General features: G+C 45.2%; 1 protein-coding gene across 7 annotated transcripts in view; it reads left to right on the top strand.

Moving 5' to 3' along the window:
• The window catches only part of BIN1 (bridging integrator 1), a 95,179-nt gene that overhangs the window by 35,434 nt on the left and 36,090 nt on the right, over positions 1-23,655 (top strand). For 5 of the 7 annotated variants that reach the window (XM_014954648.1, XM_014954646.1, XM_014954644.1 and 2 more), the window contains exons 2-6: positions 6,957-7,037; positions 13,843-13,897; positions 14,357-14,451; positions 16,365-16,460; positions 20,777-20,884. In XM_014954648.1, coding sequence (XP_014810134.1) covers positions 6,957-7,037; positions 13,843-13,897; positions 14,357-14,451; positions 16,365-16,460; positions 20,777-20,884 — 435 coding nt within the window. Of the gene's footprint in view, positions 1-6,956; positions 7,038-13,842; positions 13,898-14,356; positions 14,452-16,364; positions 16,461-20,776; positions 20,885-23,524; positions 23,618-23,655 lie in introns of all 7 variants that reach the window. The other 2 variants (XM_014954643.1, XM_014954642.1) reach the window with 1 other exon arrangement.

Genomic DNA, 23,655 nt, shown 5'->3' with positions numbered 1-23,655 from the left:
GTCTGGTGACAGCCTGTACATGCCATTATTATCTAGTCATTCTGGGATGTATATTATACTTCCAACTGTGATAGGGAGGAAGGAGTGAGGTATTTCTGTCGACGATATTTGTTCAGAGACAAAGTGATTGACCTGTTGCTTTCATCTTCAGGATTTGAGAAAACTAGCTTTGGAAGGGCCTTATGAAGTCTATCCTTTATGTGGAATGGAATCCAGCTTAAATCACAGTTGAGATACTTGTCTAACTTTAAAAAAACCCCTTTCATTAGCAAAGGATATCCATGCAATCTATTCTAATGATTTACATTCTTTACCATTAGCGTATTTTGGAGGGATGTTCTGAGACTTCCACAGTGCAGTGTGACCAGAATATTATATTTTTACTTGTTTGGGTTTTTTCCCCCTAGTCAATTTGGGTTTTAGAATATGGCTAAGCATGCAAACTCTCATTAGCAGGGCAACTGTGAAAATCCAACTCGGTGTGTCTTGAGCTGAGCATTCAAAAATGGTCATCTCATCTCTCTGTACCTCTTTCCATTTTGCCAGCTGGGGATGCCAGGGATAAATTTGGTGACTCTGTGACATACCGAACAAACACTCCTCTTTACAACTGGATGGATGTGACATTGGTCATGCATTTTTCAGGTCATTCAGGAAGTCTCTAACAAAATACCATATTGAACCCTGATTTCCTGACCCTTTCCCAGTGATTGAGGCAACGTCCTGTCTTTGCAGGATCTATTGAACCTTGTTAGCAAGTACGAAACAAACAAGAACCTCTCTGTCTGTGCCAAGTGTGACATTGCCCTTTCCCATCTTCCAGTGATCTGAGGGTCTTGCTGATTGCTTAGCCACAGGAATAATTTTCTCAATTTAAAATGGAGCGTTAATATGTTTGGAGTTTCTTCCTCTCCACCCCCATTCTCCTTTGTCCCATTGTTTCAAAGAAAGACTTAATTGTGCCAGGCTTGCATGAGGAAAGCCAGGCTGTCCCCAAGACCAGCCCAGAGGCAGGCGTGGAGGGCAGGAGGACGTGCCCTGCTCCCGGGGAGAGTTGGAGAAGGAGCAGGACTCCCACTGGCACTCTTGCTTTTCTCCCTGAGTCTGACTGGAAAAAACAAATTATTCCATGAGCACAAATCTACTTCGTTGAGCAAGTCACATTTCATTTGGGCATAGAAGAAACCAGGCTTAAAAAAGCTTATGAAACCTCCTTTGTACCTTATTAAGTTATGTGGCTTTGTGCTTTCCATCTGACTTGGACCCTATTTTCTTCTTCCCCTCTTCCAAGTATAATGACTTCCATGGAAGAATAGGCAGCGACTTGAGATCAAAGAATTGTTTGTTCTGTTGCTAGTTGACCCATTGGCACATGCCAATTTGTTGCAATTCAAAATTAGTCACAGTATTTGCTGGCTCTGTGCCCAGTTGGTAGTTGGAGATAATACACTGGAGCTGGAAAATATAGCAAAAGTCCGAGATCTCACTTATGAGGGGAGGAGAGGTCAGGAGATGGAGGATTTAGGAGCATCAGGCCCATATCTCTAAGATGTAACCACAGCCCCATCTCTGATACAGTGGGGAGTAAGATGTAGACCTGCCGTGCTCTGGTTCTCTGGCTGTGGGCTTAATGATTCCTCCTCCATCAGGGCAGGACCACACTAAATTCAGATGTTTCAAATGCAGATTTAGCTCTGTTGGGGATCAAGAAACTGCAATTATTTTTGCCTTCCTACTCATCACCTGCTTTCTCCAAATTGGTCTTTGGCCTGGGTGATCCATACGCCATGAAAAGTAAAGTTTTATCAGGTTTCTAATTCACAGAATAGGCCTACATGGGGTTTGCTGAGAACGTTTGTGTTTTCAGGGCTTTTGTTGTGGCATTGGTATTTCAGAAGAGAACGAGGGAAGGTGCTGAGTGAGAACTGTGGATGCATTAAGCAGCTGGCATAGATTTCTCTATTAGAAAGCATATACCTGAATCTGTTGCAGTTGTTTTTTAGAGCAATTTAGTTGCGTTTCAGTTGGTCTGATACTGCTGCTTGGTGCTCGCTGCTGCTGCACTGCTGGGAAGAGCTCATCTTTAACAGTGATTTGTGTTTGTCAGAGTGTTTGGTGGTCATGGGGCTGATTTCCATATCTCCATTTCCTTCATGCCCAGTGCTCAAAGCACAGAGCATGGGAGCCCTTGTGCTAAGCAGTGTCAGGGTTTGCCCTTCAGGAATGCTTCCTCCTGTACATCTGGGAAAAAAAAGGGTAAATTACAGCCAGATAAGAGGCTTCCTTTTGAGTGCCCCAAAGCTGTGGTATTTAGATAATGCACAGTCATCCCGTGAAACTTAGCCTTTGAGAAGAAGTTGCAGCTCTGATTTCCCTAAGCAAACTTTCCATTTTGCTGGGAAAAGTTGCTGTTTTTAAAGGCTATTTCATGCCTTTATTTCTTTGACCAGCACTAGCAGAACACCAGATGTCTGATACAGAGGGTTTCCAGATTTTTCTGTCGCTTCTTCTGGTTATCTCACTTCTCAAAGTGTATCAGTTCAAAGTTTCCTGCAAACGGTTCTGCCTGCAACAGCAGATTAGAAATGCATCCATGATGTCCATGATGTTCACTTATTTGTTAATAGCATCTTACCACTTTAAAGTGCTTTTAAAACTTCAGTCAAACTCTGAATCTCCTTGTTTCTTGTTGCTTTTATTCAAATACAGGGAAAATGAGGCTCCACGGGTAGAATCCGTCTCTGTTCGAAGGTGCTGCAGTAGCTGGTCAGGTGCCTGTGATCCTAGTTTATGAGAAATAGCAGAGTACCTGCTGATCTAGATGATTGTTGGAAGAGACCTTGTTTCTAACACACTGGAAAATGGTGTCTGGTGCCTGAGGCCCATCTGGCTGGGATGACATCCCCATGCTGTCATAGTGAATCCATAGTAAGGCACACTGGGAAATCACAGCAACGCTGGAGCTCCCTCTGAAATCCATCCATCCATCCCGTGAGGTATTTTGTGGGATTCATACAAAGTATTCCCTCCAACACCATAGCTTGTGCTGCCTTGACAAAGTCCCTGTCTTTATGCAGGGCCAGGACTTCTCAGGTCAAGGGCAGATCAAGGAGCCTAGCCACGGTTGCTTCTTAATCTTCTAAATGCCAGATCTGTGCCCGCTGCCTGGTGTGGTTTGCTGCAGACAGCAGCTGACGGATCACACCATCTCTGATCCACCCTGAGAACTGGGAGCTGCAGTGGGGTCCTGACTCCTGCCCTGGTAAATCTGCTCCATTAATAGCTATCAAAGAGCCTGAAGTTTCCATCCGAACTTTATCTGGCTTTGCAGCGAGCTGGAGGATTAGAGGCTGTTACAGGGGAAGGGAGGGAGCAGCCATGGCTCACCCCAAATAGCCTGACCTATGACGGCACGTACCAGCCCGGGGAGGGGAGTTGTCCTGCGAGCTCACGGGTTATTAGCAGGGAGCATAGACATGCCTGCAGTCAGCAGCACACCCAGGGCCATCTGCTCCATCTCTGGCTGGTTTAGAGGGTCCAGAGGGATTTGTTACTACAGCTTGATGGGAGAGCTGGGAGAAGGCTTGAGGGCCAGCCTTGTGGAGCCATTGTTTTATGCTGCTCAAGTCACTTAGGGTTTGACCTCTGGGCTGTTGGTATGGGGCAGATCTGTTTCAGAGGGAGAGCGGTATGAGGAGGTAACTCCTGCCCTGCTGCAGCCCTGGGCTGTTATCTCTCTGCTGTGCCACAGCAAGTAACAAAGGGATCAGAGGAGGCTGTATGGTGGGACATCTACAAGGCTCAAATCTTCATCAACCAGATGGGGGGGATAGTGTAGGAAATAAGAGCAGGTTTCTTTGGTGTGTCCAGGGGCTCACTTCTCACAGCCTCTCTCTTGTAACTGGTTTTGTTTCCCTTGCCTTGTTCCTCTGCTGGCATCCCTGAGTCCTCTGTTGCATCTACCTCATGTCACACCGTGGAAAAATGCAGGGTTTCTTCTGACTTCCTCCCCCTTCATTCAGAGCTGCTCTGCTGAGCAGTTTTTTCCTTATAGATAGGCTGCGAGTTAGGCACGCTCTTCACAGTGTTTTGCAGGATTTGTGCAGAGCACCTTAGCACCATGGAGCATGATCTTCCCAGCTGGCCAGATCTCCAGACTCGGTGTGCTTGTGCCCCAAGGGGCAGTGGAACTGCAGATCAGCTTCTTGGACATGCGGGAGGCAGGCGTGCAGCCACTGCAATGAATAGTCTGTGGCTGCTGCTCAGTGTTTTACACCAGGAAGCACTGAGGCTCTTCTAAACCTTTGACCCCTGCCGACATACTCCAGATTCCTCCCAGTTAAACTGTCTCCTTCACTCCCCTCCAGGCCTGAAAGCATCGCATCTCCTGACTAGCCAGACAGATGCATTGCCCCATAAAAAGCTCCTTTATATCCCCAACAATTACATTGATCTGCACAATGCGAACTTCATTCTGCCTTGGGATTTGCAGCTTGTGTACTTTATCATTACTAGTGATGGGTGACACTGGTGTGATGGCTCTTTGGAGATCTAGGAAATCGCCCGGCAGGTGGGAAATCCATGGTCTATAGATCTGGTAGCCTTGGGGAGTACAGCTGAACACAGGGCCTTTGAGCAGCACCTGTTCTGGAAGAGGTTCACCATACTACCTGATGAGAAAGATGAGGCCACACTGAATCCTTCTCTCAAGCTGTCATGGCAGAGAAATACGTGGTCTCTGAAGCAGTGTTGCTGTGGCATGCACTCCCCTTCACTGGAACAGATGGAGAAGCATCAGTGGCTGGTGTACAGGGCTCTGCCTGTCCAACCAATGTTTCTGCTTCTGCTCTCCAACATGCTGTTCTGTGCCAAGAGTTCGAGAGGAAGAAGGGAATATTTGTGCTGTCTTCGTCCTGCTGCATAGACAGGTTTATCAAGCATGTTAGGCGCTTGTAGCTGCGGTGTTTTCTGCTGTTGCTTGAGCTGTAGAAAGTTCTGCTTCTAATTCCAGAGGTTTCCAGTTCAGCCCTTGGTCACAAGGAGGGCAGTCTTCATCTGTGTGTGTCCTTTCCCCCACTTTTGCTGATACTTGAATACCTTCTGGGATTCCTGGAGATGAAGAGGCTGTTGAACAGAGGGAGAACGAAAAAGAGTGATTCCCTCCTAGACATTAAATCCCAGCCTAAATAAAGGGACTTACGAGCCGGGTGCTGAATGACTGCACTGATTTATCATGTCTAGCACTAGAGTCAGTTATCGCGGTCAGGGGTGAGCTGAGAACATGCATGCTTATATGGGGGAGAGGGGAACTGAGATTAGCCAAATATGCACAACACAAATGTCCTCCACCTTGGCTGTGTAGAAAAGATGAGAGCGGGCCAGTAGGCACATAGGCAATTTGACTAAATGATCATAGGTCACTTCCAACTGAAAATATTCTATTCTACATCCTGTTGCATGGACCTTCTCAATGCCATTTTGGGGACCAAACCATTTTGGGGATGAAAGTCCGATCCCTGCCCTGCAGAGGAAAAGTCCTCTTTATTCTCTGAGAAGGTCTGCAGGCAGCAAAAGGAGCTGGAGGAAGCTAGTTTGGGTGGTTGTTATGGCTGACTGGCAGCTCCTCAGAGCAGCTCTCTGGAGACATTTACTAGTGGCCTTCCTGTAGACCTGATGGCAGTAACACGCACCTGTTTTTACATCTTCACCCTCTTCTCAAGAGGGGCTGAACATGGTGGCTGAACATAAAGGACTGCTGTGCTCAGCAGAGCAAGAGAGACTTCAGCTTTCCAGTGCTTCCTGCCAAGAGGCAGTCATGTTCTTGCCAGCCAGGGCTCCCTTAAATTTCAAGGTGTTCCCTTAGCACCCTTTCTAGCTGGACTACATCTCTCCAGAACTACCTCCTGTGAGTGAGGGCTGGGTGAGCTTTTCTCCATTTTTACTGGTCCTGTGAGACAAAGCTTTGCTTTTCTTTCTCCTTTTTTTTTTTTTTTCTTTTTGGCATGGTCAGGTTTTATTTTCAATTAACAATGATGCTGTAATTCAGCTTAACCACCTATAGTTTACATCCTTGTCTCCCTGCTGCTGGAGTTGCTTGGGGTATGACAAATAACACCTGCCCTCCACCATAGCTGCAGTTTGCCCAGCCTTTTTGTGATGGACTTGTTCCTCCCCAGAAAATGAAACGCTTTCCTGGGAACAATCCACTTCGGTGCATGGAGAGATCATTGAGAGAGAAGGGTGATAAGGGAAGTAGTCTGATAAGGATGGCTTTTTACAGGCTGCCGGGGCGCTGTGCTGTGCAGGGAGGTGGTGAGAAGAACAGCACTGGCTGCTGACACTCTCAGACGTGACACTTAGATAGATTGAGTGCCATGTAGATTCATGGTGCAAGGTCCCCAGTTGCTTTCAATAGCCAGCTCCTGCCAAGCATGTGCATAGTGAGAAAAGGTGGAAAGAAGGTGAGACTTTCACTGTGGCAGCCACCTTCTCTCTCTAAGGAGGTCTCTGAGTGGCTCCCTGTGTTTGAGGACAGTCCAGCTGTTCGGGGAGCAAAAAACCCCACCCTGTCTGGACCAGAGACTAGATTTAACTTAGGATAAGCGTAGCCACACAAGGCATATTAGGGATGTGGTTTGTTTCTTGCTAGTCCAGGAGATAAACAACTGGGTTGCTATTGCCTTGTCTGCAAAAAGCATTAAATCAGTGAAGGATGAACCTCAGTCATCCTCTTTGGTATAGCAGAGTAAAAGAGGTCTGAGTTCATCCTGATTTGTCTGTAAGTCTTTTTTCAAACTATGACAGTGACATATTCCAGAAATTCTGAGAGCAAGAATAAGAGACTATTTAATGTTTCTTCTTTCAGCTTCATGAGCAAGAACTTGGAACTGTTTCTTTATCTCTGCTTTCCTGTATCTGTGTTTGAAGTCTCCTATCTTTGTCTTCTCTTTCTGCAGGTCCTTCAGAAGCTTGGGAAGGCAGATGAAACAAAAGATGAACAGTTTGAACAGTGTGTGCAGAACTTCAACAAACAGCTGGTAAGATGATTGGTGATATGTAATTACATCCTGATTTTCAGTATTACCTTCCAGTCATCTGCTGCAATGTTCAATTAAAACCCATTAAATTAAACGTTGCCGTAGGCTTATTAAAGTGACCCACAACATGTAGCTCTTCTTCACTGGGTCATCTAGTGTCCCTATTATGGAGTCAGTGAGAACATATGCTGAAAAATAACACTTATTCTAGACCCAAGTTTAGGAAAAGATAGCTCAACCAGAACACTTCCTTCAATTAGCCGTTGCTTTGTAATGTAGTTTTTTCTGCCGGGCTGGAAGCAGAGGTATAACAGCAACATTGTGTCTCTGAAAGATGGGTAGGATGGGACACAGATTAGAAATCAAAAGTGAAATGAAACAAGGCAGTTTCAGTTTTTTAAGTGCAGCGGAGCGAAAAAGAGACATAGAAAGCAAAAGATGAAAAGGGAACATCCTTCCATGGCTAAGATATAAATTTAACTTCCCCCCCAACCTTGCACAATCACTGTGTTCAGGCCTGACTCATTCTTTTGCATGTCTGTTTCATCCCTGTATTTTAGTGCACAAAAATATTTTAACAGTGTAGCAATTTTTCCCCACCCTCCTACTTAAACAGCAGTATGTTTATTTCTTGAACTGGGTGTGTGTGGGTTTTTTGTGGATTTTTTTGTTTGTTTGTTTGGGGTTGGTTTTGTTGTTGTTGTTTTGGTTTGGTTTGGCTTGGTTTTATTTTGTTTGTATCTAGAGCTTTCAGCTACCCAGAGAAGGGGAAAACATCAGTTACCCCAAGGGATTTGCACCCTGGTGCTTGGTGTTAAGGGAAGTGCTGCTTCTGTTTTATGTCAGGAAATGTGTGCCACACCAAAGCTCAGGTGGTGTTGAAGCATCTGAGCCATCTTTTAGCCCTTTTGTGCCCTGACATCTTTAGGACCTTTTTCTGGAGCTGTTACTGGCAGCTGCATCATATCTGTTAAGACTCAGCAGATGTGGTTCTGTGTCACAAAACCAGCTGAGAAGGGATTTGCCACAGCTGAATATAATGGAAATCTTTCAGTCTGACTTTGACTTATGTCTAACCGGAGCTGACTGCAGATTCCTGGAGACTAACACTGATTCTCTTGGCAGTGATAGTAGCTGTTGCTCCAGGAGTTTGTGCAATATCTGTATAGTATGTCCACCAATGATGTTCTCTTGTACACAGAGGAATACAGTTTAGCTTCTTTCTAATAACATAACATTACCAGATGTGACTTTTCTGTACCATTTTTAAGTATTGGCAACCAGGAAAAATTTCTCCTTTTTTTAAAGGAGAAATACTGAAAAACTCAAATCTAAACTTCTTGATCTGGCTGTCTGGTTCCAGCGGTGTGCCGAGAAGCCTGTATCCCTTACAGCTGAATTTCTTTTCCCGTCTTGCAGGGGCAGGCCACAAACTAAATTATCTGGATAGTTTATCAAAGGAGCTGGAGGCTGCTCTGCATTTGCTGCTTGGGGGTCTGTTGGTTTTGCTTTTGCCCTCCTTTTCCCTATTACTAAAATAAATGCAAACACTGCCTGTTTTACAGTGCAAACCATAAATGTGAGTTAGCTGGATTGCTAGGATATCTAGGGCTGAGGAATTGTTATGATGCCAAGCAGACTCGGAGGAAAAAAACTTTAGCTGTATCTGCATATATACACATTTGGTTTTATATGCATGATACGTGTGTGTAGTATAGCTACATGTGAGATTTCTAAGGCCTTTCCTTACAAAGTCTGCTCCAATGGGAAATGTAAGTCTGGAGAAAAGCTGCTGTCTTGCTGCAGGCTTGTGACAGAGCAGCTCTCCCGTGGAACTGGCCGGGCTGTGATCAGGCAGTGCCCTTGTTTGCTGCGTTGATTATTGACTCCTCTGACTCTAATGACTGCGTTGGGCCACTTTGACACATGTTGCCGTGTGTGGGCTCTCAATGAATGGAGAGCGGGTCTAAAAGTCACTTATTCATTTTCAACCAAAGCATCTTATGGTTCTCTCAAATGGTGGTTGAGAGAAGCATGGGGAAAGCATTGCACTTCCCAGCTCAGTCCATTCAGGCTCATAGAAGAGCACCACTTAGAGGCCTCTAAATGGTAGGAGCTTTTTAGCTTAAACAGGTGGATTTGCTGTGTGACAAATGAGCTGGGCATCACCACGCTTCTGCAGGGCTACAGGGCTCGCCTGTCTCTTGAAGGCTTGACAAGCAGCACAACTGGCCTCCTTATTACTCCCTCATGATAGATTATCTTTGGCAATTAACCTCCCAAAAAGTTCATTCAAAGGCTCCCCCCTCCTTCCCTTTCCCAGTGTCACTTATGTTCAGGCACAAGTACGAGGATCTGTCCTGGAAATTGTCCTTGCAAGACCAGGGAGCAAGAGGCCTGCTGCAAAGGTGGTACACAGCCCCTGCCTGAGGTGTGCTGGGCTTTGGCTTCTCTTCCCCCACATTTGAAATGCTCACTGGAGAGACAGAGAGTGGGAGGCTGGTGGCAGCCCTTACACCTGGCACCGTGTTGTGTTTCTGCCTGGCAGAGTGGCCGGGTTTTGATACCCTTCATGAGCTGTCACTCGTAGAAGTTCTGGGGGGGGTTCACAGCGTTTCACACCAAACGCATGAGAGGTAAGCTGCTGCTGGCATGGGCTGCCTCCATCTCTGCCTGTACCCCGTGGTGTTGGGCACAGCTTCAGCCTGCAGGGCAGGCAGCGTGGACTTGATCTTTGCTCTTGCAGCATACGTTTAGCTGTGGACCATTGCAGTCAGTAGCTCAGAGAGAGACTTTCTTTCCAGGCACGAGCCTTTCATGCCCAGCAGTTCCCATTTTAGCCCTATGTAGCAAAATAAGTTTAACAGCTTGCCTGCTACCCCAGGATGGGAGCTTCTCATCAGTTGTTCATGCTTTGTGTCTTAACAGCTCTGAAGGTCTGCTGAGTGGGGGCTTACCTGGTGATGTTAGTTCAGCGCTTCCCCCACCTTCCTTTATAGTTCCACAGTCTGCTGTTCCAACCTTATATTAATTTTATCTGGAACAGCACATTACCTGCCCCTCTCAGGTGTAGAACATCCCTCCTGATAATAAAAATCCTTCCCATTGGAACTGCAAAACCAGGGAGATTACCTCAAGGAGTTGCAGTCTAATATTAGGATGAAATAATTTCTTCTGAAGACTGGGGAGAAAGGGGCTTTAGGAAACCTGTCTGCTACCAAGAAACAGCTCTATGGAAAATTACATACTTAGCTAGGGCTTGGCGGAATATGTTTCAAATAACAACCCCCAAACAAAATAAGAAAGCACAGAAAGATACCAAACCACTCTTATGTTTTTCTTTCACAGAGCTATAATAGGTGGTTTATTAGGTCTTTGGAGAGAGAGCTCTTCCAGCCTCCTGAGCATAACACTTCTATTTTTAAATATGCATATTCATGTACATACTGTCCTTCGCATTATACCTGGTTGTGTTATAGGCTCACAGGATTGAATTACACTGTGATTGCAAGTATGGCAATGTCTGCTCAAACAAGACAGCACTTGTGTGTTTGAGTAGAACATCTTATTGTGGTCACTTCTGCATCAAGACAAAGTGTTATTGTACCTGTGTGAAGGTTTTAAGTCAGTTTGTTGGTGCAGGCATGAGAAATGAATATGGGGTTCAGAATCAGCACTGATCTTCCATTTTTGTCCTAGTTTTACTTTTGTTCTGTCAAGTTTTGTTACTCTGATATGATACACTATTTCTTCTTTATTTATGTTCTTGTAATTTAAAAATTACTCTGCTATTAGATTTTTTTTTAAACAACTTTAGATTAAACCCTACCTCTGTAACTTCCCTCTGCACACTCTTAAACTCTTCAATAACTGGGAAGTGGATTAATTTTTCAGATTCCAGTTTAACTCTTTCCTCGCCTTGTAGCAAGCCAGGGAGCTGCTACACTGGTAGTGAAGAAATAAAGCAATGGAAATGCCAAAGACGTATTTGGATGGGAACCCCAGGTGCCCAGGGGATTCATGGCAAAACTCTGAACATGGGTCTCTCTTTGAAAATCTTTCTGCCTGCAGGTCTTGCAGGCAGTAGAGGCTGTTCACTTTCCCTGGCATGCGTGATACTTTTAAGATGCTTAGGTAACCCCATAGTTGTGGAGATCAGCTGTAACTCTGACTTTAAACACCAGCAAGAGATGACTAAGAAAGACCATCCCGGTTGCAGGATGCAGCGCTGCATATTGGCTGACTGCACATTGGAGCAAGACGAGCGGTGTGAAGGATGCCTGGAGAACACAGAAGGCCAGCTGTGCATTGCTGCAATGATGTGCTCCTGTATTCAGGCCCTGACTTGAAAGTTTCTCAGATGGTCTACCTAAAAATCTTGATTTGATGTTTAATTGTGATGGCAGTATACCTCCCAGAGGATTATTTTGTCCCTGTGACTTTGAGACTGGGCAGTGACACTTGAAAAGTTCACGAGTCTGGGTTCTGTCATGTGCTGCTGTGGCAGGACTCAGGCAAGTCTGGGCACAATTTTAGAGGTGGTTTCTGATTTTTAAATGCTATAATTTTGAGAGTTACAGTTCTAACATTGCAGTGCCCAAGTATGTGGTGGGCAAGGTCTGCAGAGCACCTTACCTGCTGAATACTTTCTGATAACCTCAATGATGAATGTTGAAATTTGGTCATTCTTAAACGTGATGTAACTGCAGGATGGTAACGTATCCATCTGAGGGACTTCACATGATGGTTTCTTCTGTGCCATTTCCTCTTGTGTTCTGATATCTCATGTTGCCAGTTCCAGTCTGTGATTTCCAGCATGGACCAATTCTAGGCAGACAGCGCTGCTTTCCTCTAATCTTTTCTTCCTCCCTGTGCTGGGCACAAGCAAACACATACTACAGCTTGATTGAACTGCTGCTTGTCAGCTCAGCCTCCCTGATGGTCCTCTGCGCGTGTGCTCTTTGATTACTCTGGTACCTCTTCCCTGGTGGTTTCTGATTGCACTGCTAGGAAAGTATCACCTGCCCAGGTTTCCACATTCACCTTAAGCCAGCAAAAAGGTACATTTGTTTACTCTGTGTTTTAAGAACTCCTAGGACTTTTGCAGCAGATGTGATCATTATTCCTTTCCTCTTGTGCTCTCTTTGGGTCCATTCCAAATGCTTCTCCAGAGTAGGAGACTGACTTTCTTTTATTAAAATGGCCAGCTCTTTCCCATCCTTCGTTTCCTTGTTGATGGTAGTAAGAGAAAAGAACAAATGTGAACTCATCCAGAACTTTAGAGGCAAGGAAAACAAATTGGGCCACAGTGTTAGACACAGATGGATTTCTCCACAAAGCTATGCTAGTGCTGCCACTTCAACAGCTGGGCAGCTTTAGCCTCTGCTTAGAGAACACAGCTGCACTGAGAGCACAAAGGATCACAGCATGAGCCCAGTTGAGGCAAGAGGTGCCTGAGTGGTGGGGAGGGCTGATTGGAGACATCTGCCTTTGAAGCTTGTAGCTCTGAGGCAGCTGTCAGAGATGTCCTGTGAGCTCCCTGTCTCTGGAGTTGTCTTCAGCTGTCAAAATTCATTATGCTGGGGGCCCCCCAGTGGGACATAAACTGGGAAAGTGGGAGGAATGGCAGCAGGCTCTGAGAAAGGTGTGAGGTGTAGTTGGTTGCTTTCCTGCATTCTTGTGTTTGCAGCTATGTTGGGGGATAGTGGAGATCCAGTGAGATCCCACAGGGTAAGAGAAACAAGAGAAACCCTTTTATAACAGACATCTTTGTCTCAAACTTTTTTCTGTACTTGCATACTCCAGAAGTTGTGTCCAGAGGTGTCCTCAACGTTTGTTCCTTCTCTTGCTTTGGTGTGCTCTGTGGTGTTGATCAACTTCTCAAGCCTTGCTTTTCTCTTCCTTTTGTTTCTTTTTGTATAATGTGACTGTCTGGATTTGGGAGTATTTTCCTGTCTGCTTTGCACCACTGTCAGTGACACATGCTAAGGTAGAGTGGAGCTGGGCCTGACTATTCTTACTCTAGTGCAGGAGAAGAGTTGTATGGGGAGTGCATGTATGTGAGTGTGTCTGAGCCAACTTTGCTGTAAAAATCTCCATGACCCTTTCTAATCTGGTTTCTTCTACTGTATTGACCCATGTCATCTGAAGACTCAAACTGGCAAAACAGCCCAGCTTCTGGTTTTAATCCTTTGTTTCCCAGTGACCGAGATCTGCTGCTGGCAGGCCACCTCCACAGTGAAGCTAAAGAAAAAGATGATTAATTCTGTATCTGCAAGCCCTGCTGCACAGGACAGTTTAAACAGGAAGTTTGGGCAGGTCAGAGGTCCCTTGTACCCACTTTGCACTGGGGTTTGCAGTACGGCAGGAAAAACTGGTACAAGATAAGTTGGTTGTATCTCTCTATATATCCTACAGATTCCCTCCAGTTATGTTTGTTGCATAGACCCACTGGTCCTTGTCTTACAAACTAATTGTTGCCCTTAGGACCTTTGCTAGTTGCTGGTATAAAATCAAAATTCTAAAGCTGGCTCTGCTGGCAAGAGCAAATCACAACGTTACCCACATCAAGTTACTTGGTACCTTGGTGGTGTTGTTGGCCAAATATGCCTGTAGGTCACCATCTGAAGGCTTACCAAGTCAGAGGGCTGCAGTCTCCCTGTTAACATTTGTTTTGTGTGGTCATGAGGCCAGCATGTAGCCCACCTGCAAGACCATTTTTCTTTATTTAGAAATGCTTGATGACTCTTTCTTACGTCCTCTTTACGTGGGAAAATAACTGATGGTCTTCTCCTTACATTCACAGTCCGAGGGCACGAGGCTGCAGAAGGACCTCCGAACTTACTTGGCTTCCGTAAAAGGTAAGGTCTGCATAAACAGAGAATGGTTTCCTCTCTAGCACTTACCTATGCAATGAGGTTTCTGCAGCCATCCTCTTCCTGGTGTTTCCTCAGGTGAGAGTTGTAGGAAAGGTCAGCCGGTGGGGGGATCTTTCATAATCCTTCAGGACCAGCTGGGATGGAATGGGGTTATGCTTCAATGCCAAGCAGATGGTGCTGTCCTAGCAGACAGACTCTCATATCTTCTGCTGGAGGAGGATGAACACAAAGAGTTTGATGCAACTGCATCCTTGGCTCCTTTCTCCCTCTGATTACCTTCCATCTCCATGTTACCAAGGGTGAGACATTCTGTGAGGAAGAGCTTAGCATTTGTTATAAGCCATTCACCATCACCTGTATCCTCATTCCTCAGGATAAGGGTTAAACTGTGAGGAACACGCTATTTCCCTCTTTCTGAAGCAGTTCCTTCTTCTTTCCTAGCTATGCACGAGGCCTCCAAGAAGCTGACAGAGTGTTTGCAGGAAGTTTATGAGCCGGATTGGCCTGGGAGAGATGACACAAATAAAATAGCAGAGGTAAGACTGTCCAGGATGCGGGGTCACCAGACTTGGTTTGTCAGCGGAGATGAGCTTTGGAAGCTGTATCTGTGTGGCACATTTCATCAGCCATTTGACTTTGTAGAAGACTTAGAGATACAAACTCAGCATTGGGAGGAAGGGAAAGCTGAAGGGATGCAGCCTGTGTTTTTGTCTGTGTAGGCATTGTCCCCAGATGTGTGAATGCTGCACAGAGCCATATGCTTTAGCACACAAAAAATTTGTTCCCCCAATAGTGGCTAAACAGGGACATAAGATGCCAGAAGAGAGACAATAGGACCAAGTAGATGTATTGCTTATGCCCTGTGCAAGAGAAAGGGGAAGCTAAATCTGTGGCCAAAGCATGGTCAGAGCAGCCATTGTGTAGCTGCAACAGCTTCCCACTCACAGCAGTACCACCAGCTGCCATATTTTAGTTGCCACCTTGTTTGGCTGAGCCATGTGTCACCCCAACCTGCTGCTGTTCTCATCCCTTTGTGAGGTGATGCCTGTCCAGCTTGCCCAGGTGTTTTCTGTGGAGCTTAGGGCACAGCCTGTCACTTGACAGCTTGAATCCCCCTTGGCATGTGTGTGTGGTGGGTCCAGATGGAAGCAGGCGCCCTCTGCTCTCTTGCTCAGCTGTTCTGCTGAGCAGCAGCTGTGGCAATTCAGCTCCATGGATCCATCTGCCATGAGGCTGCAGGACTGGGCTTATTGCAGCTGTCTGTGGTGTTGGAGCAGTAGGGAAGGAACAGAGAAGAGAGCTGGAGAAGGATTCTTCTCTTCCTCTGTTTTCCGCTGCAGAAAATCTCACCTGAAATAACATCTGCATCTTGCCCAGGAAATACTGACTTCAAAGCAGATAAATCAAACAAAACCTGAACATTTCCAGGTCAATTCTTGGATGAACATGGAAACTTTTCATTAGGAAGTGCTATTGCAGTAAATAATGGAGTTGTAATTCAGCTGATCTGGCTTCATGTTCTTTGTTGGGCTTGTTTCACCCTAAGCCACTGTGGTACCTCCTAGGGAGACCATCCCATCAGAGAACTTGAGCTAGAGTGGTCAAAGGGAGCATGAGTCCTGAGAAATAACTGTAGTTACTCTGAGGCTCTACAGGCATATTTCCAGTTCTCCACCTCCCCCTTTAATGCTTTTGCTTATATTTCTCTCTTTCAGGAAGAGAGAGGCAGAAGAAAAGTGAGAGAGGCAGAAAAAAGTGCTATTTCTGCCTCCCAAAAAAAGTAAATTCCTACATAAAGTGGGCATTTTTCTTGAATACTTTAGCCAAAACCCTTTGTTCCAGAGGAAAAATGGGAGAGGGGGGCAATTTCCACCTAATCCAAGGTGTTGATGGGAAGTTACTGCACCTAAGATAAGATCAAGGATAAAGCAGGCACAGGTTTGGGTGCAAACCTTGGATGTGACCTCCATTGGGCTGTGGAGGCAGGTGGTGTGAGGGCTGAAGACTGGTAGAATATCTTTCTGTTAGTGTTATCCTCCAGGAAGCTGTGTTATAATGAAAAGCAGGAAATAATGTCTAGTGTTGTCAAGTGTCCCATGTTTGTGGCTGCTGGGAGAAGGTAAAGCCAGCCTGATATTCATCTTCCATTCTGTTGTACGGACTTGAGCTAGCACTGGTAGGGAAAAGAGAGGCCTTCAAAGGAAGGTTCATGAAGGGTGCTATGTCCTTGGAGAGGTCACCTGAATTAGCAGCATCAGACTCAATTCCTACATTTCTGGCATAACCTCTGTTTTCAATAAACTTCTCTGCCCCTTAGTTTTTTTCCAAAGATATGACTATTTCTTAAGAGCTCTGGGGGACTAAAATGGTTGACTGTAGCACTCATGGAGAAAGTAGACATGCAAAGCTCTGAGTTCTTAATAGTTAGCACATTACTTTTGTTTTTCAGAACAATGATCTTCTCTGGACAGATTTCCATCAGAAGCTGGTGGATCAGGCACTTCTGACCATGGATACGTACCTTGGCCAATTTCCAGATATTAAAGTAAGATTCTCTTTAAACCTTTTTATCTAGAAAGTCACAGCAGATGAAACCTCATAAGAATAAATTTCTTGCATCCCCATCTTCTTTAGGAGGATGTGTGTGCTGTGCTGCTGTGAGCTTTCCTTTTAGAGCAGCCAAGATCTTTGCAGCTCTGGGTCATGTGAAAATGTTATGTTTTCCTTTTGGGCTTGAAACGAGAGTGAAGAATCTGGATGCTGAAGAGAAAACATAAGCGTGAAACAAGAGGATCCATGAAATTTCCTGTTATATCACAATGCAGGAGGGCAGTGTCAGCAATATCTCACAAGCTGTCAGTCTCTTCTCAATCCTGTTTTTTTAACTTCCTTGTAAGTAGAAAGCATTGAGGAGGTAGTGAGCGGCGAATGTGCTCTATAGGTAGAGGCTGGTATGGAAGGCAGATTTCTGTGTGTTCCCTGAAGTCTGCTGTACATGTAACCAGCTTTTTGCAGAGATGGAGGAGATCATGTCTGAGGACCCGGGTTTGAATGGTGTCCTCTCCCTTCCCCCACAGTTATCTCCCCTCTGTTCCTTTTAGAAGGTTATGCAGGAAATGTCTTCACCATATGGAAGCGCTAGTAATGATATCACCATATGGGAAATATCAGCTTGGCTTCTTCCCAGTGAAAACAACCTTTTCCCTACCACATGTCTCTTAAAACGTTTGTCAATATTTATTGCTTCAGGAGGATCGTGCTGCATCAAGGGGGGGTAGGTCACAGGTTTGTGGAATGAACCCTGAACTGCAGTGCCCTTGCCTCCTGGGGCTCCTTTGGTTTGGCTTCATTTTTCCAGCCTCCTCTGTCCCTGGAAGTCTGAAATTGGGAAGGGTGCAGAGGCTTGCTGTTGCTTTCCACCCGCTCGAGGCTCTAGAGCTGATTGCTCCCCATAGTGCGGTGCTGTGTGCCTCAGCAGAACAGAGGCTTGTGCACTGCTTCCTAAGCAGGAGGTTTTATTTCAGACTTGCTGTGGTCTCAGACTTCTTTACCACTGAGGTTTTACGGTGGGATTTTTAAAAGGAGCACAAGATTGGGACCACCCAAATTCCACCAGAACTCAAGGTGTTAGGGACTGAGCCCCCATGGATCCTTTCTATGAGCCACTAAGGTCTTTATTACTAATGTCCCTTTCTCAGTCTTCAAGTGATGCTCTAGAATATGAGAAGTTAAAGCAATTTTATGCATAATTTAAATAATGCTTTAGAGAGCGCTACTCACCTCTGCTTCCCTTCCTAAAATGAGTGGGAATTTGGCTTTCTGTTGCTTCCTACAATAAGATATGGATATGTTTCACATAGTTGGCTATTTCTTTAAAATGGATTTTTAGTGGTATGAATATTTAAAAGGGTCAATAGGTTGTTATTGGTAGTTCAGCTGGATGCATTATCCTCCTTACCCCAGAGCAGTGAAAAATGCTCAAATCAAGTCCAGTTTCTTTGACCGGTAGAAACACTTATAAGTACTCTTGTTGAAGGCTACTACAGTTGTATGAAAGCATACTTTGGCTTAACATAACGAATTAGAATTCTTGAGTGTGGCAGGCAAAAACACCCAGTCTTATGCAACTTACAGAATATTTCAGTTGGTTTTGGTTGGTGTTGTTAAAAGTTTTCTGGTTTGCGTTTTCCACAAAAGCAAATTTTCTGCTTTCCCTGGAATTCTGGAATTGCTGCCATAATGAAAGATGATTTATGGAGAGAAGATGATTTTAATTTAGTTACATCAAGGCCTGTTTTTTGTTAATGACCCAGTAATTCAAATATGTGATGAGTTAGATCATGCATGCATTATTTTTTGTTAAATTCTAACATATTCTGAAATCATCATTTGAGGGGCTGGAAAAATTCCCTTGAATTTTTTGGACTTCCAAACAGATCCACAGCAGGAATGTAAAAACCTAACATTCCTGTAGTGAGGAATTTTTTTAAGTTAAAGAGAATAAGTTTTAAACGTTGGGTGGGGGATGTGTGAACAAAGCCTCTCTGTCTTCTTTAACATGTAAAATGGGAATGCAAAAAGTACTTTATCCTTTCCTTGCAGGTCAGTATCTAAAACTTCTTGGAGTAGGACTCTTGCACAATCTATAATATTTCTGAGTGAGTTTTTTGTTTGAGGTTGCAGAACACACAGTATAAGTACAGGCCTCTGTGGTGACCCCAGAGAAGATAAGCCGTAACCCAAGTTTTGAATAGCTGTGGAATTGGCAATTTTCTATCTTGCACTGCAACTGGTGCCCTGTTTCTACTAGGTTTAAAATGAAATACTGGTAAAGGGGGCAGGGAAGTGTTTTTTGATGGTTTGGTTTTGTTGGGGTTTTTGCTTTCTTTTTTTAAGGAGGCTAAAATTAAGCTGTATCTATTGCAAAGCAGTAAACTCTGGAGTTAAGCTTTTACCATCAGATAGTGGTGGGTAGCTGCAACTATTCAACAGTCATACAAGGAAGCTGCCCTGCAGCCTTCCAGGACTGGGCTAAATCCCATTACTGCCATCACAGGCAATTGCATGATCAGAGGTTACTCCAGGAGAACTCGCAGTGTATCCATACCTCACTGCATTTCCCTGCACCATAGTGGAAATGTGAGGGTGGGGTTAGAAGATTGAGGGTTGCAAAAAAGGGCAGGACTGACCTTGAGAGATGGGTCACATTGAATCAAACTCCCTGGTGGGGTGGCAGGAAGACTTAGAAGTGGCTGTTTGCCATGTCACAGAGGTGGGCAAAACTCCAGCCATCTTTACCAGTCTGAACTGGAGGAAAAATCCTACCTTTTAGATCCATGGTCTGGCCACATGTTTTATCTGATGGGTGTGAAAGATTGTCATACTGCTAGAAGCCCCCTCTGATGCCCTGTCTCCAAGCCCAGCTGGTAGTGTGATGTAAGGGAGGTGTCTTTCAGTCACCTCGACTGAGAGGTAGCTCAGCTTCTTTGTGATTCCTCTCCTGGAGTGAGCTGGGTGCTCTGAAATCAGTTTGGGTGTGCGTGTGGCTGAGATCCTGCAGATCTGCTGTGACTCATGCAGAGCTACACCAGCATTTGCTGAAAGTGCAGAGGAGCATGTGTGGGAGACGTGCAAACTGGTCCCAGCTGGTCTGGCAGAAAGATCAGCCCTGAGTGTGGTTTTGTAGTTTATCTGCCTAGGGAGAGGAGACCACGTCTCCCTGCCAAGTGCAGTGGAGGGAGGGGTTTTGCTTTTGCAAGTAAATCCCAATGCTGATTCTTCATCTTGCACTTTCAATTTCCCTGGGTGCTGTGGTTAATTAGAAACCTCCTGGCTCCTTGCTGCGCCTGTTCACTCCAGTTCTCCAGCCTGTCTCTAGACTGCTGATCACTGACAATGGACCAGGCTCTCCAAGTTGAGGTGGTGCTATGGTCAGGCTGGGAAGACCTGTGCTCCAACCCAGACAGTCTGGGCTGCTTGTAGGGAGTGAGAAGGCAAGGGTCTAAGGATGGTCCTTAATCAAATGGGCCTCAGCCTTGCTAAGGTGAATCTATGCTGGGAGAGAGAGCCTGAAGGGACCTCATATGAAAAGGGATAATGGAAGATAAGGCCACAGGCCTGACTCTGTCTATTCTGGATTCTTACTCATGGACTTGTCAGGACTCCATTCCTGAGCACAAATCTAGTACACAGGTGGCACCCTCCTCCTATTTGTTACGGCTTCAGCATGTCTTGCTATTAGTGACACAGTGCTACAGCTTTCCCACTCACATTTCTCTTGCTTAATAGCTAGTTACAATGGACCACTGCCTGTGGCTGCAGTCACTTCTGTCTGGACCTCCTGTTGCAGGGTCCAAAATGCTGTCCTAAGTGTATCCTGAGCACATGGACAAGTGCTTTTGCTGTGCTGGCAACAGAAATGCCTTCTTTTGTTAAACTTAATCTTTTGAGCTTCCACATTAACCAACTAGCTCACAACCCTAGTCTGAGTCTGGCTGCAGCCCTCGGGAGGCCCCGAAAATGATGAAGCAGTACCCTTAGGATGCAGACACATGGGGAGGCTTCAGAAGCGCTGGAGCTACAGTTCTGAAAACATTAATGTCATCCAGAGGTGGGACTTGCTGTTGGTTGGATCCCTTTGCTTTCCCTGACTGGGTCTGCTCTCCTCCTGGGGAGCTTCCTCTAGAATGGTGGGCAGCCATGTGTGGGATATCCAGTGAGTGTCCTTGTGTGGGCAGAGCACAGGATGCTCTGAAGCTGGGTGAAGAGGAGGGGGTGTTTCCTTGCTCTCAAGGAAGGAGGCTTTTTGGGGTTTTGACTGCTGGGGAAGATTGTCACAGTTCTTTTCTCCATTTTTCTTAGTCTCGTATAGCGAAGAGAGGAAGGAAACTTGTGGATTACGACAGTGCCAGACACCATTTTGAAGCCCTGCAGACCGCAAAGAAGAAGGATGAAACCAAAATCGCAAAGGTAAAGCAAGCAGAAGAATGGGCAGCCATCCTTTCATTTCATGAGGTCTGCATTTGCCTGCTGAGCCGTTTCTAAGTGCACCTCTACCTTTTCATTGGGTATGTTTTGTTCAGAGAGGTGTCGTGAACTGGTAAAGTTTAGTTCTAGAAAACAGGATCGTCTCTGTTGTATTGGCTCAGGCTCACCATCATCGGTGAGCATCTCCTGGTGGCCAAGGCCTAGGTGTGCATTTCCTCAGATGCTGCAGGACCAGTAACCTCTATCAGGAAAGCCCATATGCCTCTGGGGGAAGCAAAGCCTTCTAGTGCCAGTTTGTCTGCTTCTTGGGGCTCTGTCTTCCCATCTTATAGCAGTGGTAAGTGTTTGAATGTTGCTTGAGGCTGGTTGTGTTTGTGAAGTCCTCTGATGTTCTAAGATGGAGACCCTTAAGAGTGTGAGTTACAAGTTCATTGGTGGAAATGCACTCTATGCACACTTGACAACTCTGTTCTGTTGTTTGTTGGTCACGATTACTGGACCAATAAGGTTGAAAGCAGGAAAACAAGAGTTTTCTCTTGTCAGTGTGTGGTTTCTTTCATGCCTGTGAACAGCTTGATCTAGGGTTAACCCCAGAGTATGCCCAACATGCAAATGTAGATTTTTTTTTTTTTAATTAAAATAAATGTCATTAAAATTTAGATTTTCTTTTAAACGTAGCTGAAGAAAGGTGATAGTAGTAACCTTGTTCTAGAGGAGATGCGTGGTTCGACTATAAGCTGTGGATTACTTCTGTACCCTGAGTGGATTTCAACCATGTGCTCCACTCCACAGGACAGGTCTTGCCACAACAGAATAATCCAGGGCTGGACAGATATCTTTAATTCTCTCAAATGTGGGCCATGACACATCAGGCCTCTTTAGGCTAGAAGCAGTGCAGGATAGAAAGAGCCTGGATCTTTTAACCAGGCTGAGATGAGTTGTCATCATTTGCTTAGAGTTATTTCTGGTAGAGGGAAATAATAGATGTATAACTTCCCCTAGCAAAGATCTGCATTTAATGGCCAACTGACGGTACTTTTATTTTTAAGCTGCAAGTCATCAGTCATCTGTTCACCGAGTGCATGCACTGTGATTAACCTTGACAGACAAAGGGGAGAGAGATTGATGGCTCAGGTGTCATTGCATCACTTGTGTGGCAAAGCAAGTCTTGGTTCTGTATGCAAGGCATGAGGCCCAGCTGGTTGTGTCTTCTGTTCAAAGCTGTACTTTGCTGTGTTTGGGGGCAAGAGCAGATTTCCCTGGGGCACAGTATTATTATCGGTGTGTGCCTGTGGGATCTTTGCTGCAGTGGAAATAGTTTTTGTGGGAATTCATCTAATCGGGTTGGTACCTGGTGATCTGCACCAAAGAGACTGGCTTTCTTTGTTGCTGCTGCACTCGCTCGTGTTGCCCCAAAAGCTCATGTAAAACATTATGAACAAGGGATTGTTTGTTATTCTTTGGCTAAAATATGAAGAACAGCGCAGTTTGAAGAGTGAATTGTTAAGATTTAGAGAGTTGGTGCTCTGTTCCTGATTCAGCATGAGCAAGTGTCATTCAGTATTTATTTATACTCTTCTCATTAGCCAAAATGTTCACTGGTTCAGATCTTTTCACCCTCTGTGCTGTAGGCCATAAGCTCATGCATGGGATATATGACACATCTCACTGTCCTGATCCTGTAAAGATGGGAGCAGTGAGTCCCCAAAAGATGTGTATGTATGTTCTTCCCAAATGGGCAGGTTTCACAGCCCAGCCCGGGATCCCAAACCTGCAGTTACACACTCTGTGGGGCTGTGGGCAGGAGCCAGGACTTGGCGTGCACTAGGCTGATGTCTGAATTTCACTTCTCTGTTTCTGTGACTCTGATTTTGCTTGTGTGACCTTTGAAGTGGGGTTGTTCTGGTCTAAGGTACTCTGGAATATGATGACAGGTCCCTAGGAAAGAGAAATCTTCTGTATGACACAGCGTATGAATGGGAACTGAGTCCCTAGGAAAGAGAAATCTTCTGTATGACACAGCGTATGAACATCCTTGGTTGATGTTTCACGGTATAGTAACACAAACAGCAATGCAAATACTTTTGGGGGCTGTATGGTGTCTTTTTTTTCTTCTCTAATACATGGATGTTCTTTTCTCACCCAGGACTTCTGCCACTTACTGCTAAACTCACAACCTGCCATTAAAATAAAGCACTGTGGACTTTCAGCTGATGCATGCAAATAATTATGATGGTTAATTAATCCCAACCTCTCTTTAAGGAGCTCACACTTCACAGCCATGACTCGGAGTAGGGTTGTCTGTGTGCGAGGTCACTAACAACTTTATCTGTTGCTCTTTGCAGCTGCCTGGCTGGTCTGCAGTATCCCAGCCCACACTGGAGCATTAATTACTGCTAAACTTGGCATGCTTCAAAGGATTCATAACTGATGGGTCCCAGGATGTTTGTTTTTTCTCTCGCCTTGGTGATACTGGTTTGGCTCAGCCTCTAAATACACTCTCTGTTGTGATTTTGACTTTTTTTTTTTTTTAATCCTAAAAGTTATATGTTTGTGTCTCTCTTGTTCTCTGTTTATTTTTTTTTTTTCTCTTTTCACTCAAACATGCTCCCTCCCCTTCAGCCTGTTTCGCTGCTTGAGAAAGCTGCGCCTCAGTGGTGTCAAGGGAAGCTACAAGCTCACCTCGTTGCGCAAACTAATCTGCTCCGAAATCAGGTGACTGCTGATCTACCTGGCTCTAACCCTGCATGCGC

This window comes from Calidris pugnax, unplaced genomic scaffold (assembly GCF_001431845.1).
Source record: "Calidris pugnax isolate Ruff unplaced genomic scaffold, ASM143184v1 scaffold103, whole genome shotgun sequence".
Taxonomy (NCBI): Eukaryota; Metazoa; Chordata; class Aves; order Charadriiformes; family Scolopacidae; genus Calidris; species Calidris pugnax.
Note: the sequence above shows the minus strand (reverse complement) of the source record. Positions and strands in the feature narration are given on the sequence as shown.